Source organism: Parasteatoda tepidariorum, chromosome 8 (genome assembly GCF_043381705.1).
Source record: "Parasteatoda tepidariorum isolate YZ-2023 chromosome 8, CAS_Ptep_4.0, whole genome shotgun sequence".
Taxonomy (NCBI): Eukaryota; Metazoa; Arthropoda; class Arachnida; order Araneae; family Theridiidae; genus Parasteatoda; species Parasteatoda tepidariorum.
Window position 1 is genome coordinate 31,653,297 of NC_092211.1, and position 16,101 is coordinate 31,669,397.

Here is a 16,101-nt window from a genome sequence, read left to right on the forward strand (position 1 = left end):
TCTTAAACTATTCTGCTGAAAAATAAAATACTAATATAAAATATCACATAATAAATGACACTCAAGTTCTCTTTTGATAGATAAATAAAAATAATAGGATTTGAAAAAATTTTTTAAGTGAGCTTATAGCAAAAAAAAAAAAAAAAAACTTTCAAAGATTTTAAAAAAAGTGTCATAATTAAATGAATAATGACATAAAGAAAACAAAAGTAAATACAGAAACAAAATAATTATTTGGATATGAATCATATCAGAAATACAAATATAGGTATATGATCAAAGAAAAATAAGTACTAATTATCAATAAAAATGGCAAAGTAAACAACAAAAAAAAGTATTAACCTTTGTGGGGGAATCTCCTACATAAGTGCTTTGAAGATTTGATGGTATAAGCACACCCATTATCTGCAATATTTGTAACAAATGGTTTAGAATTAAATTGGCTGGGCTGTTTAAATATTGGCTGCAATATACATGTTAAAAGATCACAATTTTTTTAAAAAAATATCATTTTGGTTATTTTTAGATAACATTAAATCTACTACAAAAGCAACACACCTCTCTATTTTTTTTTTCAGATAAAAAACAGGACAAATTTATGAAAATTGAAGGTCAAAGGAGATTAATGTAATAATTTTTTTTAATGTTCTTTTTATAAAATAATCAACATTTCTATAACCATCATTCTTAATTTATCAAAATATTATTACTTATGAAAAGCTAATGAAGTGAAAAAAGCACAATTGCCACATTAACACAGGCATACCATAGGTTCTATTCTATAGATCAGATCTATATCAGAGTTTAATCACAGCACACTGATGAGTTTCTGTGTGCAATGTTCTGACACTGAGAAAAGTACATTAAAGGAAAGAAAAAAAAAATTTTTTTTTGGACACTGAAGGAAGTTTTTAATTATAAAACTGAAACTACGGGGTTTCTGTTTACTAACATTATTTTTGCTTTAAAAGGTCAAAACTGCATTTAAGAAATTTAACATGCATTTAACCCTTTCGAGCCGACTGTCACATATATGTGCCAGCAAGAAACGCGCTCACTTCCCGACCGACACACCCGCGTGTCAGAGAGTTTTCTCGTTCACCCCCGACCGTCACTTATTTGTGCCAGCGTATCGGAACGTTTTAAAAAATTAAATTTCTCCCAAAAGATGGCATTGTATGTCCATATGGTTTCAGATACATGTAGATTTGACCTTCTACTCAAGATGAAAGTACAGTCACGTGGTTTTTAGGGGAAGGAGTGGAGGGGGGGAATGTTTTATGAAGGCTCTTTAAATTAGCACGTGATATTTATTTACAGTAAGTAAGGGAGTTTTTTTTATCTCTCGCTACTTTCGATTTTCGGATTAGTTTTTAGTGGATAATTAGATCTTGTAGGCTTGAATTTTTTTTCTTTTTACCGTTAGAATGTCGAAGCGTCGAAAATTTTTAACTGAGCTGGAAATAGAGGAAATTATGCAAAATATTTAAACTTATTAATATTTATATTACATTTAAANAAGTGCGATTAAAAATTGCCATTTTTAAAATTTTTTTTATTGTGTTTAGAAGCTCTCTCGGGCCGCACTTCATTAGTCGAAGGGCCGCATTTGGCCCGCGGGCCGCAGGTTGTGCACCCCTAGTCTAGGGGAGAAACATTCTCCCAATTTTACCCATTTCCTTAACCGCCAGTGGGTTAAAAGGTCAAAACTGCATTTAAGAAATTTAACATGCATTTAAGGAGCATAAAAAAAATTTTTACACTACAAAGTACACTTTAATAGATTCATCTACAACAGGGGTGGCGAACCCTTATGCACCAAAGTGCCATTTCTCAAAAAATTGTTTAATGAAGTCATAGACGTGCCGTCAAATAATTTTGACTTTGTGATTATTGGGAAAATAATAATACTAAACTATCAACTCAAAACTCTTTATTTACTATGAAAAAAAAAAAACATTTTGCAATGTCTCAATTATACGATTAATTCAACTTAAAGTAACGTCAGTGTGACTTCTGTTGTTGCAGATTAGATGACAAATAACTTATATTAGGTTGTAAGAAGTTAGTTTAAGCAGGACTATTATTATTATTATTTTTTTGCCAGTTATTTATTGATAGCTTGTTTTTTGTGGTTATTAACGTTTTTTTTTATTTGTTTTTTGTGCATTTTAATTTAATTGTTAATATGCTTCATAGCGAAATTTGTGATTGGTGGCGTGCCCAAAATGTTGAGTAGCGTGCCATTTATGGCATGGGTGCCATTGGTTTGCCATCCCTGATCAACAATAGTAAAAATACACTTATCAAAACATTAGATTCTTTTCATAACCATTCTTATTTCTATATCTTCTTTTAATTTACTTATTTAGAATAAGAAAAAAAATTAAGTTATTAAGCTACAAAAGATACTTGAAATATTCCTTTTCAACAACAAAATTGTAAAACTTCTTGTTAATAAATAAATAAAAAACAAAATTTAGATTTTAAAATATATTCCAAATACTGTAGTTGTGAAAAAGAAAAACTGTTTCATAGTTTATTTAGCTCATTATTTTTATAAAATATCACATTTCAAGACAGTTACCTTTTGATTTACTTCATAACAGGATAGAAGATTAAGTCATATGGTTTAATTACCAGAATTTATAAAATAATTACCTCACTAAGAGATCTTTTTAATTTTTCCAGAGATGAAACGAGTTCTTTTTCATTATTATCTACAGCAGCTTGAATTGTAGATTTAATAATTGGCCTCATGTGTTTAGGGATGTAATCAGTTTCTTCATGGTACTTTCGTGCACAACTTTTGATTGCTTCATCTCTAAGCTTAATTTTCTTGTTCAAAGCTACGATTTTTTCCTGCAATTCCTTTGACTCTTGGTTAGCTTTCTGAAAATGAAGTAAAGTTATTAGAAAAGAAGTATTTAATTAAAAAACTAAATATGAAGTAGAATACAATTCTACAATTACATGAAATGAAAAAATTTCTATGTTACTTACAAAAAATTTTATAATTTGTAAACTGTGTAGATTTCTAAGATATTTACCATACTACAGTGTTTCAGATAAACTGAGAAACTTTTCAAGAAATACAAACCATTTGTAATTTATTGACTAATTTGATTTCAATGAGAAACAGTTCATTCTCATCTGAGAAAATGAAATCATTTTCTCAATAAATTGTTATAATCAGGGTTCCCACTAAATTTCAGAAAAATAATTCCCTAAATTTCAGAAATTTTTTTAAAGGTATATCAAGTAAATTTCAATGAAAATGCAGATCATATTTTATCTATACCATTGCAATTCTTCATCAGAAAACTTTGATTTTTTAATTTTTAATGCCAAATATTAAATTTTGCGAGTAAAAAAAAAATCATCGAATGAGGATAAGAACATGTCAGTTTGAATAAAATGTTAAATTTTTATAACAAATAATTGTAATAGATGTTAGAATTACTGAACTCTCATCTCAATAACTGATTACTGTTACTGATAACTTTAAGACTGATTATTTTATAGGTATTACATAGGAAATTTTCAGATTTAAAAAAAAAAAAAAAAAAAAAAAAAAAAAAAAAAAAAAAAAGCTTTTTCCCTGATTCAGTTAAAATAAAATTATCGGAATATTCCAGGTTCTCCCTAACCAATGGAAGCCCTGACAAATAATTGACTCATTAAACCTCACATTCAGGAAAAGCTTTTCGACTAGGAATGCAACAAATAGTAATTTTGCCGAATACCGGATATTCAGCGGCCCAATAGCAATTAAAAATAAATAAAAAATATTATTATGATAATATATATATATATATATTAAATAGCTTTAAATATAAATTGAGTCATTATTAAAAAATAATCGAAACTTACATAGTTATTGGTATAAGGTAAAAAAAACTACAATAGAAATATTTCAGACAATAAAGATAATTTGGTATTGGCATGATTAGAAATATAAGATAAATAAAAAAAAAACTGAGAAACAGCGATAAAAAAACTAAAATGGTAAAGTTGAAAAAAATTAAAATAGAAAAAAATATCCTATTAATTCTCAAAACAAAGTTTTAATGCTAAAAATAATTTTTTCTAGAAACAAATTATCTATAAAATATTTTTTAAAAAAAGAAAAAAGGTCATCAGAAACGCTTATATAAGTGAAATGCTATTATGAAAACGCCTATAAAAAATATAGAAAAAATAAAAATCGACCTTAATCTTTGAAAGAAAACTTTAAAGCTAAACATCTCAGTTTTCAAATTATTGTATTTTCAAAAAAAAAAAAAAAAAAAAAAAAAAAAAAAAAAAAAAAAAAAAAAAGATAAAAGTAAAATATAATAGAAACCCTCTTAATTGCCTCGTCATAATAGAAACATATGTTTTTAAAAAAGAAAAAGCTAGATAGAAACCAAAACAAAAATCATTCTTAATATTTAAACAAAAATTTTAAACATTAAAAAACTAAATTTAAATTTTTCACATTGGCGTATTTTTCGAAAAAAAAATTTATCATAAAAGAATAACATCCATTAGAAACGCTTATTAAAAACGCTGATAAAAAGAAAAGTTAATAAAAAAAAATCAAACAAAATTGTTCTTTAGTTCAGAAATGTAACCTAAATGTTGAGAATCACACTTGGATAGGTTACCTGCTATCTGCCTTACTGTACAGGTAAAAAGTGACAATAAAAGAATTAAGTCTATAAGAAATGTTCCGTTAAAATGCTGTAAAATTAAAACAGAAAACGAAATAAAATAAAAATGTTGAAAAAATTATGAATTTGGATTTGCTTAAATATATTTAAAAAAAGTATTACAAAACTTATGGTTGAGTATAAAATAACCTAGCTTCAATTCTTCATATTTCGTTTTCCCATTTGTCTCTTAGGACATAAATTAACAAGTTATGGAACTTAACAAAAATGTGTAAAAACTATTTCTAATAATGTATAGTAAAACATACGATTATAGATTATTCTTCACTAAATTTATTCAAATTCCTCCAATTCCAAAATAATGCAAATTTTAAAAACAAAAAAAAACTTTGTGGAAAAATACTTCACAAAAAATTCTTTGCCGAATATTCGGCCAACTGAATATCTGGCAAAAGTGCCGAACATCAAAGAGTGGCCGCATATTCGTTAATATCTCTACTTTAAAACAAAAATCATATTAATCTTTCAACAATATACAATATTAATAAGTTACCAACTGAATATTTGGCAAAAGTGCGGAGCATCAAAGAGTGGCCGAATATTCGTTAATATCTCTACTTTCAATAACAAAAAGGATATTAATCTTTTAACAATTAGCAATATTAATAAGTTACTAAGTGCAAAATAAGCTTTTACTCACTTCAATTTCTTCCTCCTTTTCAGCTAACAGTTGCTTCATGCAATCACCTTCACTGACCATTTCAGAGAATTGTCTCTGAACCTCATTATAATCATCAATTGTTGGGAGCTGCAGATTAGAATTAAATACTTGTTTTATCATGAACCACAGATTACAAAAACTCGTGAGTAAATAGCAATTATAAGGAGAAGATAACATCCCACATGAAGAAAATGACAATTAAATGATCTACATATTTTTTGCATGTTTTAGTTTATAAGACAGTATTTAATTTTTCAATAAAAAAGTCATTAACTTTATAACTTAATGCGTGTCACATTGCTAAAAGAAATCATCGAAAAAATGCAAAACTTAGCTTTTTTAAGTATATCTAGGCATATGATTGCTTTTAAGTTAAACAATTTTTCGCAATTCATAAATATAAGATTATTTCTGTTCAGTTAAAGAATATTAAATATTCAACTATTTTATACGTAAAAAAACACCAAATTTAAAGAGAGAAAGAAACAATGTTTTGTACATAAAAATATTTTCTCCTCATCAGACATATGAGGATATAGATTCTAATAATATAAACAATATTCTCAAATTAAAAAAAAAAAAAAACTGATTTTTTTTTATTTTAATTTTACATTCAGCGATTTGTAACCATATCAAGAAAAAAATTTATTATTGAAAAGTGCAATTTGAGAATATTGATAATATGTAGTATTGTAACTAATAATATTGTATTAAAAATACCAGAATTTCGGAAACTATGTAGAAACGAGTAGTAATAACTATATTAAAAAATTATTTTAAAAAGACGGAGGAATCATTGTGTCAGTCGTAAAATCACAATAAAAATAATGGAATTTTATTATCTTTATTAGGGCTAAATAAAAAAATAGGGGGAAATAAAAGTGTTGCTCTGGTGCAATAATTCTTTTATTACAAATCAGAATTTGTAACAAAATCTTAATTGGTGCTCTCTTAACTTTATCAAAATTTTGCCAAAAATAATGGAATACATATTTTTTATTAATGGTAGTCTGTGAATCATTCATCTTGAAAACAGCTGAATTCAGCGAATTAGCAGAAAATGCACATGCCTTTAAATAATAATTAAAAGAATAGAAATATCATCATTTATCATGTTTGCTATCTTTTAATATTTTTACAAGAAGTTACAGTATAGAATGAATTAAAGAAAAAATTTAATACAATAAATATTTTACTTGTTCCAATATCCTTATGAATTCTTGTTGCTCATTAATTTTCTTTTGTGCTTCTTGTAACTCCGTTTGACACTTCTCAATTTCTTCTGAATACTTCTCCCTGGAAAATGATAAAATTGGTTAAAAATGTAATCAAAATATCAGTATTTGATAAAGTGAAGGATGGTTATTTACTTACAAAGCAGTGCGTAGCTCTTCTTCTTTTCCATTCAACTCCTTTCTTAAATCTTCTGCTTCAATTTCCAAATTTACAATCTTTAGAACCAAAAAACACAAGTACGTTTAGCCTCTCATTAAAGTTATAAAAATATTAGTTATAAAAGAAAATATCGTTGATGTTGTCAAGAATGTATACATAGAAAAATTTTAAAAAAATTATGTACAATTTAAAGTTGTTTGCTTACAACTTATATATGGGTAAAAATCACTGCACAGCTATAAAACAAAATGAAACTGATTATAATGAAAATCTTTATTATGTACTATAAATGTAAAGAGAAACTGTAATTTGTCAATAGAAAAGTATTGCACATTTCTTTTTGAAAATATTAATAATAATTATACTTTTCTTTTCACTAGATAAATTTTTCTTATTGCATTTACAGCAAGAGCAAGTTTCTTCCACAATAGCAAGAGTCAAAGTAGAGATATTAGAAATCTGCCTTTCCAAAAAAGATGGAAAAATTGAGGGGAAAAAAAACTCTTTATAAAAGAAACATCAAATTTTATTTGAAAAACTTATGATTACCACTTAGTATAAATCATGGTAATTATTTTTAAACAATGATAACATGTCATTTTTAAATAAGTGAAAATTTTAACAACAATTGAAAAAAAAATTTAATGAATTTCTTAAAAATTCAATTATATTAATAGAAAAGAATCCGAAAGCAAACTTACAATTTGAATACAATCTTGCTTTTCATCATAACTACGTTTAACATGATAAGTTTGCCTGTGTTTTTCTTCACACAAATATAACCGCATTTTAAGATCAAAATTTTCCTTTCTAAGTTGATTAATTGTCTAAAAGAAAGAAAAAAAAAGAATTAAAAATGAGATTTCCTTTGCAAAAATGAGAAAAAGAGAAAAAGTATTTACTTCTTCATATTCCCTAACAGCTTTAGTTTGTGTTTCTTTGACTGGTGATGTTGTAAACTCTGTTCGTTGGAAATCTGAAAATGATATATTCTTAACATGTTAATATGTTGATGCACAGATTGATAAATACATTAAGAGGGAAGTGATTATAATAACTGTTGAAGATAAAAATTGATATTCATTTTAAGAAGGTTAGACAAATTTCATAAGATTTACTGTATAATATATTTTATAAGGTTTAGTTTACAACATTTATTTAAGATTAAAAAAAATTCACGCTACATATTTCCGAATGCAAGCGAATTCATTTAAATCAAGGGTAAGTTTTCTTTCATCTAAAATTTCCCTAAATTTGAAAAGTTCAAACTTTTATAAATCTTGTTCTTGTTCAGGGTTGTCACTCAAATTTGTAAAAAAATCATTAAATCATGTGTAGATAAGTATATTGCATTGTAATAAGTTAGTGAAATATGTCAATCAAAAGCAAATTTTTATTAAATAAATTTTTAAAAAATCATATGCTGATAAATATATTATGTAGAAAATAACTATAAAAATTTATTATACAAGGCTCAGCAAAATTTATAAATTTTAATCGTCAATGATTGAGTTACTTAATTTTTTTTTACCTAAAACTCAAAATGTATTAAAGGAACTTAAAAAAATTAAAAGTAATCGTAAAAAAATTTTTAAAGAAAAAGAAAAAAATATAAATTATGATAATAGAATATAGGTAATTTAACACAATATTAACTGCTGGTCAAACTGTCAGGTCTTTGTATTTAGTTCACCAAGTTTCAGAGATTTTAAACCATTTGATATCAAGTTATGCATTTTTGAAAATTTAAATTTCTTTCAATATTTTAAACTTTAAACAGTTATAACTTGAGAATAATTAATTTGGAAAACTTAATTTCGAACATTATGTTCAGTTTTTAATAGCATATTATAAAATGTACAAAATAGCTAAACTAATATAAAAAATTATAATTTAAAAAAATCAAATTTAGTTCTTCTAAAAAAACATTTTTCATTTAATTTCTTGTAGGATATTTGCAGGTAAATTTTAAGATGGTATTATGATGGGATCATAAAGTTTCTCGATTTGAATATTATCAGGATTTCTCTATTTCATTATTAGGGTTGCAAGTTACTCCCGGAAAAAAAAGGGCAGAAATTCGCAAGCAATTTTAGAAATTCAACGTGAACACAAATACAAGTAAATACACAAAATATGCACTAAAAATCATGACCAGGATAGAGATAATGAAATAAAAACATGTAAGCTTGAAAATTTTTTTAATTTTATACAATAACAATATAAATATTTTTATTGAAATGAACAAAATATAGCTACAAAATGTTATACAAATATTTTTTTATTGTTTATCAAATATTCGTATTGCCACCATTTTCATGTGTGTGACAACACAAAGTAATAAGAAATTTCTCTGCCCAGTACCCCCGTTGTTTCAGTAAATTTTTTGGTAAGGAGGGAGATAACTAATGTTTTTTTTCTTCTTTTCCTTATTGAATTTCAGGGTGGCATGGTACCCATTAGAGTTGGGTACAGATTCAATGATTTGATCAGAATCACTGAATTGATTAAGAGATTCAAATAAATTGCGATTCAAGTCAGGATTGATCGAATCAGTTGATTTTACCGGAACTTATTTAAACTATAATGGATTAATAGTTCTTAAATTTTAATTTTGTTTCAGAGAGATGCTATGTCATATATAGTTAAAAATTTATAGTAAAACTTGGGAAATTCTTACACATTCATTATTAAGGAGTGAATATTTTCTGATCAAACAATTCAATAACTTATAGTAAAATATAAAAAAGAAATTGCATATCTTTTGTGCACCTCTAAATAGTGATATGAAGCATTTGATTTGAATAACATGATTCGCAATTAAGTCCTTAAGTCATGCTATTCGGATTAGTGATCCAAATTACTCGATTGGAATTCAGATCTGAATCACTTGATTCAAATCACTGCTCTGAATTACTTCAGTTGAATCAATGATCCCAATTGCAGGATTCAAATCAGTGATCTGAATCACTTGATTCGAATAGTGATCAGAATCACTTCACAAGAATCAATGATCTGAATGGGCATGATTCAAATCACTGATCTAATAAACTTGATTTGAAAAGGGGTCCAAATCACATCAGTCGGATCAGAGATCCGAATCACATGATTTAAATCTTTGGTTTGATTCTATTGATTAGAATCATTGATCAGAATGGCATGATTTAAATCCAATTTGAATCACCTAATTCAGGTAGTGCTCAAAATTGCATGATTCGAATAACTGATCAGAATCACTTGATAAGAATATTGTATCAAAATGCATGATTCAAATCACTTGATTTACATAGTGATCCAAATCACATGATTCGAATCGATCGAACTTCATGAGAATAAATGATCCGATTCGCAATATTTGAATCAGTGATTTGAATCTCTTGATTCGAACACTAATCCGAATCGCATGATTCGAATCACTAATCTATATCACAGGATTCGAATCACTGATCTGAATCACTTGATTCGAATATTGATGCAAATTGCATGATTCTAATCAGTGACCATTAAAAACTGAATAAAATGTCAAAATTTAGCTCTATAGACCAATTAGTTCTCAAGCTATAACTGTTTAAAAATTCAAAAACTGCAAAAAATGTGATTTCTTTAAATTTTAATGTGGCATAACTCAGAAACAAATTATTCAAAAAATCTGAAACTTGATATTCTTCACTTCTCAAGCAAGTCTAATAAAGATGTTAGAAGTAGGTGGTATAAATATTAAAGTTCGAGTTCTTTGCCAGCACCCCCCCCCCAAAAAAAATTTGTTTTCTATTGCTAGATTTGATATGAAATTACCCATATAAAAAATTCAAGAAGATTTACTACTTTTTAAACTTAAAATCCACTGCTTTCTTTTTATAAAATTTTCATGACCTCTTAAAGGTTCATGCTTAATATAATTGTAAAAGCCACAGTTACAGAAAATAAAAATATATAGTATGGTATATCGACTTAATTCTATCATGATTAAAAACTACTTAAAAGAAAAAAACTCAATGTGCAATTATGCACATCAAAATGATTACTTATCAAATCGAAAATCATCAAATTGAAAACAAAATGATTACTTATGTGCAATTTTTTAAAAAAAAATCCTAATGATATTTGACTCAATTATGAATATCAATAATAAATAAAATTTATTGAAATTATAAATGGAATAATAAAACAATATGGCAAAACGTTTGTACGCAATTAAATCGATTAAAATTAAATCTAAGATATTTACTTGACTGAGATGATTGGCCTCCTTCCATTATATCTGTCAAATGAACAGGATATGTACTGAAAAGAAAAAAAAAGTTTACAAGTTTGTACAAATGGTTTAATGTGATACAAATTTAAGATAATAGTTTTTAATTCATATAAATAAAAAGAAAGATAAAACACATATATTACAGAATTTTAAATTTCGGCCCATATTCAATAGCTAAAAGGAAAAAAAATTTCCAATTCACTAGTGGCTATAATAAATTACTTTTTACAATTTTAGTTGCATCAGGAAAAGAAAAAAAAATACAAATAGCTAAAAGAAATGTATGAAAGTCTAAAAAATCAAATTTGGTGAAGTAATTGGATACCTGCAACTTTCGTCATCGGAGATAAACCATGGCATTTGTCGATTCAAAAGCCAATCAGATTCAACACACACACGTGACGTAGCTTACAGGTGTCTAATTAAAACTGATTTAAATCACAAGGTTGGGCATAATCACTTCGTTTTCAAGTTCCCAGTACAAAATTTTCGTCACCAGTTATTAAATCATGTTTTTATAAGTGTATAATGCAAGTCTATTCCAGAATCAGTGCATTTCTGATTAAAAGGCCCAGTTTCTTCAATCACTCTTTCACACAAAAGTAGGTATTCTCAGTTATAATAACGTATTAAGTGGAAGAAGAAAAAAAAGGATTTTTAAACAAGTAAATGTGTTGTTTTTATAAGAAAGTTTACAATCACCTTTTAATTAAACTAAGAGGAACCTTGTTACGTATGGACAATAAATTGGGCGTTTCAAGAAAACAAAATTTTAAAATTAAAACATTTTATGCTATTAATTATAACATGAATAACTTATAGTTGCAATACGTTTCCAGGGGTCTGCCCAGGCCTAATTTACTACCGTTTAGCGGTACCTTCACAAATTCAACTTTAGGAAAAACGGTAGTTTCACAAATTCAACTTTACGAAAAACGACAGTTTTGCAAAATACTTTTTCTTAAAATTTTATTTTTGTATCCCTTAAGAAACGATAAATTCATATTTTTACCATATTTTTGTGCTGATTTTTCAATATAATTTATAATTTTTCACAAATTATGTCTAAATTTTCTCAAAATAGGTACCTCTCAGCAAAACCTAGACAGACCCCTGGTTTCATAATTTGTACACAATATAAATGTAAAAAAAATAATTTATCGCTTTCTTTTTTATAATGGCAGCAAAAGATTTAAAAATGCAAAAAATTGTTTCGTTTCGCCCAGGGCCGTCAGTATTAGTACGAATTTTTTTGGATCATTTTAAAGCTTTAAAATATCAGCAAATCCCGAAATCTATAACTGAAAAAAACATGAATATCTTTTCTATAAATTTAAAAACCGCGTTACTTGGAGGGGGGGGGACGGAAACGAGAACAAAAAACACGTACTCCATTTCTTTAAATAGCTTAAAAAAGGAGGGTAAGAAGTTTTTTCATTCAGCATGTTTTCTATCTCGAACTCAAAGAGAAAATACAGTTGTTAAAACTCAAACGGATAGAAGATGCGGGAGTTCAGAAAAGTGTGTAGGAGTCGACTTGAAAAGAATACTACGAAGAACAGCAGAAATTTATTTACTTCAACTAGCAGCGTTATCTTAAAAAGGATGTGGCGCACTAAACAAACTTCAATTGTTCTTTCAACCCCAAATGAAACGTCCTATTTCTTTGTTACGAACAAAATAAAATGACATCTTTGATACTCAAGAATTATCAGTCAATGTCGGCTAGCTACTTAATCAAAATAAATAAATAAATAAAAATCCGTCCATTAAAATGTCCTTCCGCCCTTAACTTGCTCTGATAATATGTCTTGATGCATTATACAGGGTGCGTAGCCAAATTATTCAACAAAAAATTAGCACCTTTTAAGCACTCAAGAAATATTTTTAAGCACTTTAAAAAAATATAATTAGGCAGGGTTGGAAAGTTTTTGACAATTGACGGTTTTCTTGTTTTAACCGTCATATAAAAAAAAAAAAACCTTTTGGTATTGTTCTTGACAATTGTCAAAAATCCTGAAATTTTCAATCATGTAAAACGAATGGCGTTTTCATACGCTACGGACTGACAATACGCCGAAATAGAAAGGGGTTGAATTAATTAATTGTGAAAACGCTGAATAGAACAATATGTCTTTTTGCATTATTCATAGCGAAAATCAACATGGTCAAGGAAAAACCATTTTTTCAAAGAGGGAAAGTTAAGCACTATTTAAAAACACCCAATGAAAAAAAGCACCTTTAAGGGCTTTTAAAAAACTAAAATCAAAAATAAGCACTTTTTAAAAACGCTACGCACCCTGATTATAGCATTATTAAATAACAAATCCCCAATGGGTTTAGCTTTTTTATTCAATTTTAATAAATTAGACTAGATTGGTTACAATGCCATCAGGATAAAAAATTTAAAATAGTAATCAAGGTAAAACACAAATTAATTTTATCGAAATCTAAACCGAAAATGATTTATATATGTTTGAAAAGTTGTATGGAACAAGAAAAACTTGGCATCTCCAGGTTATTTAATCTTCAGATAATATATCTTAAATTGGATAAGCGCCAAACATCATACATTATCAGTTTAGAAGTACAATCCTCATTAAAAAACGGAAGTAATGTCTAACAAAACAACTTGATCAACTTAATTTTGCTATGATTAAAAAAATAAAGTAGCCACCAATTTAAATTTAAGATGTAAACGAATTTTATAGATAATAATAATACTTGGAAATGGATTGTCATTCTTGCACGATTTTAAAATTTTAATTTTCAAAGCAGTACTGTTTTAAAAACAAACGTGTGAATTCAATTTAATAAAGAAAAAAGATACAGAATATTAAAATTTATCCTTCATTTCCAGTAAAATTGTTGAACATCATAGTATATTTATGAGCAAAAACATTGCTAAGTACAGACATAAATAAATTTCAAATGCAACTAAAAAAATATAACTAATAAAAATTTAGTAAATTACTTTTTATAACACTCAATTGCATTATTAAACGTGATTTTAAAATATTATAATTTCAAAATAATGCTTCATCACTGATCAAAAAAATACTTAAACGATGTGATTATTGGCGATATCCAAAGTATTGAATCAAATTATTATTTTACCAGTAGGATTTAAAATTAGAGAGTAAAGGGGAAAAATGAATAAGGTTTCACAAAAGAACAAAATTCAGGCTAATCATGGGAAGTTTCCATGGTTTTCCTCTTCATGTAACGCAAATGCTGGTTAGCTCCAATAAAAAGTCCTCCACGAAGGCAAAATTTCTCTTAGTATTTGATCCAGGAGTTCCCTTGTTTTCTGAATTGGTTTTAAAATTACAAAGGCTACGGAAGTTTGAACATTGGCAGTTGTAAACTCAAAATTGCATGGGTTGGCAGTTCAACGACGGTTATAAAAAAAAAATTATCTAATCCCGTTTGTTGTGTTAAATTTTAGTGCTGTAATAAAATGCTGTAATTCAGCAGCAATCACTTAAACTAGGCCAGCGGTTCCTGAAAGATGATATGCGGAACCATAGAGTGAGTTAGAACTTTCCTTCTTTCTTCTTTTTAACCAAAAATAATTTTTGAAGCCTGTAATAGGTTTGCATCGAACCAAAAAACGATATTTCATACAAAAATTAGGTCATTTTTATGAAATTATTTAAATAAAATGTCAATAATAAAGAAATAGAAAATTTTAAAAAATATATGTATTATTCCCAATATTTGAATCATTAATAAAAGGACAGTCATTTACAAATGATTGCATCGGTATTTCGGTATTCTCATCGAACTTTAAAGTTGAAAGTAAAATAACCAAATTCAAGAATAAAGAATACATTTTCCCAGATAACCATTCTCAGCGTTTGTAATAGTTCTTTTTTAAACATCATAATTCAACTTATTTTATTCAATTTAATTTACGTATACGCCAAAAACTACTAGACTAAAAGCCGCAGGATACCTGAGAATTCAATTGAAAAAAAAAACCCTTTAAGACTATTATTGATGAAACAATGAAAACACATTTCATTCATCACATTTTTGCCTAATTTCTATCCCCCCCCCCTTTTTTTTTTGTTTCTGGTTATCACATTTACACCTTCTAATGAACTTTTTTAAAAAGTCATGGCTTCATCAAAAAAAGTTCGAACGTTTATGGTTCCGTAAATGAAAAAATAAAGAAATACCATAAACCTATACTTTTAAAAATGGTAAAATTTGAAGTAACCTTTTTACAACGAAATCAACAATCATCTGACCAACACAGTTCAGCGTTCTTCATATTTCTAAGCGTTTCTCCTTAGTTTTCAGGAGTAATAATTGCTTCTTTTTACATTTTATGTGAAATATGCATTTTATGCTTTATGATTTCCTTATTTTGCTGATGATTTCTCAAAAAATAAAAATTCATGTGACTAGTACACGCTACATCACTTAGCTATGCTACATCTTTTATTAGCTATCTATCATCAGTCATGTTGTAGTTAGTATAACTTCAAATACTAACTTCACGAGAATCAAATTCATTTAGTTAAATAATGATTCAAATTGGAAGTCATTTTTGAAAAAGGATTTGACTTAGTTAATAAAAACGCAATTAACAATCTCAAATGCATCGTGCTTCCTAAATCTCGACACTACTCTGGTACAGACAAACTTTCGCCCTAAACATCATGACCTTAATTTCAATATTTCAAGGGTACCTTCACTGAATGCAAATGAAGAGAAAATAAAAGTCTACCGAAAAATTAGGATTGAATTCTTGCCAAGTACTAAACTCAAACAAGCGCCCTATTACTTGCGAAGTTAGCTTAATTCTTGCCAACATCGAAACATAACGTGCTATTTTGAGAATGGATAAAAAAGGAAAATTCGACTTAGTATTGATCAACGAAAAATTTACATTACTTGGGTAGCGGAAGATTTAATTAAGTGCATAAATAAAATAAATGCATTCAATTACATACGTTAGAAGTTTAAAAGGCTATTTTACAACAAATAATGATATTACTGTTACTGGTATTGTCAATTAAATTAAGAGATGTACCCGGTACCATGCACCCCGTACCATGTTACCC

General features: G+C 27.1%; 1 protein-coding gene across 14 annotated transcripts in view; it reads right to left on the minus strand.

Moving 5' to 3' along the window:
• The window catches only part of LOC107437816 (putative leucine-rich repeat-containing protein DDB_G0290503), a 61,913-nt gene that overhangs the window by 33,876 nt on the left and 11,936 nt on the right, over positions 1 to 16,101 (minus strand). For 4 of the 14 annotated variants that reach the window (XM_071184584.1, XM_043048875.2, XM_043048876.2 and 1 more), the window contains exons 1-9: positions 12,417 to 12,438; positions 11,000 to 11,055; positions 7,674 to 7,747; positions 7,473 to 7,598; positions 6,751 to 6,827; positions 6,573 to 6,672; positions 5,356 to 5,463; positions 2,662 to 2,892; positions 343 to 405 (exon numbers count right to left, since the gene is read on the minus strand). In XM_071184584.1, coding sequence (XP_071040685.1) covers positions 343 to 405; positions 2,662 to 2,892; positions 5,356 to 5,463; positions 6,573 to 6,672; positions 6,751 to 6,827; positions 7,473 to 7,598; positions 7,674 to 7,747; positions 11,000 to 11,055; positions 12,417 to 12,421 — 840 coding nt within the window. In that variant the 5' untranslated portion in view covers positions 12,422 to 12,438. Of the gene's footprint in view, positions 1 to 342; positions 406 to 2,661; positions 2,893 to 5,355; positions 5,464 to 6,572; positions 6,673 to 6,750; positions 6,828 to 7,472; positions 7,599 to 7,673; positions 7,748 to 10,999; positions 11,056 to 12,416; positions 12,439 to 16,101 lie in introns of those variants that run through there. The other 10 variants (XM_043048871.2, XM_071184585.1, XM_071184581.1 and 7 more) reach the window with 3 other exon arrangements.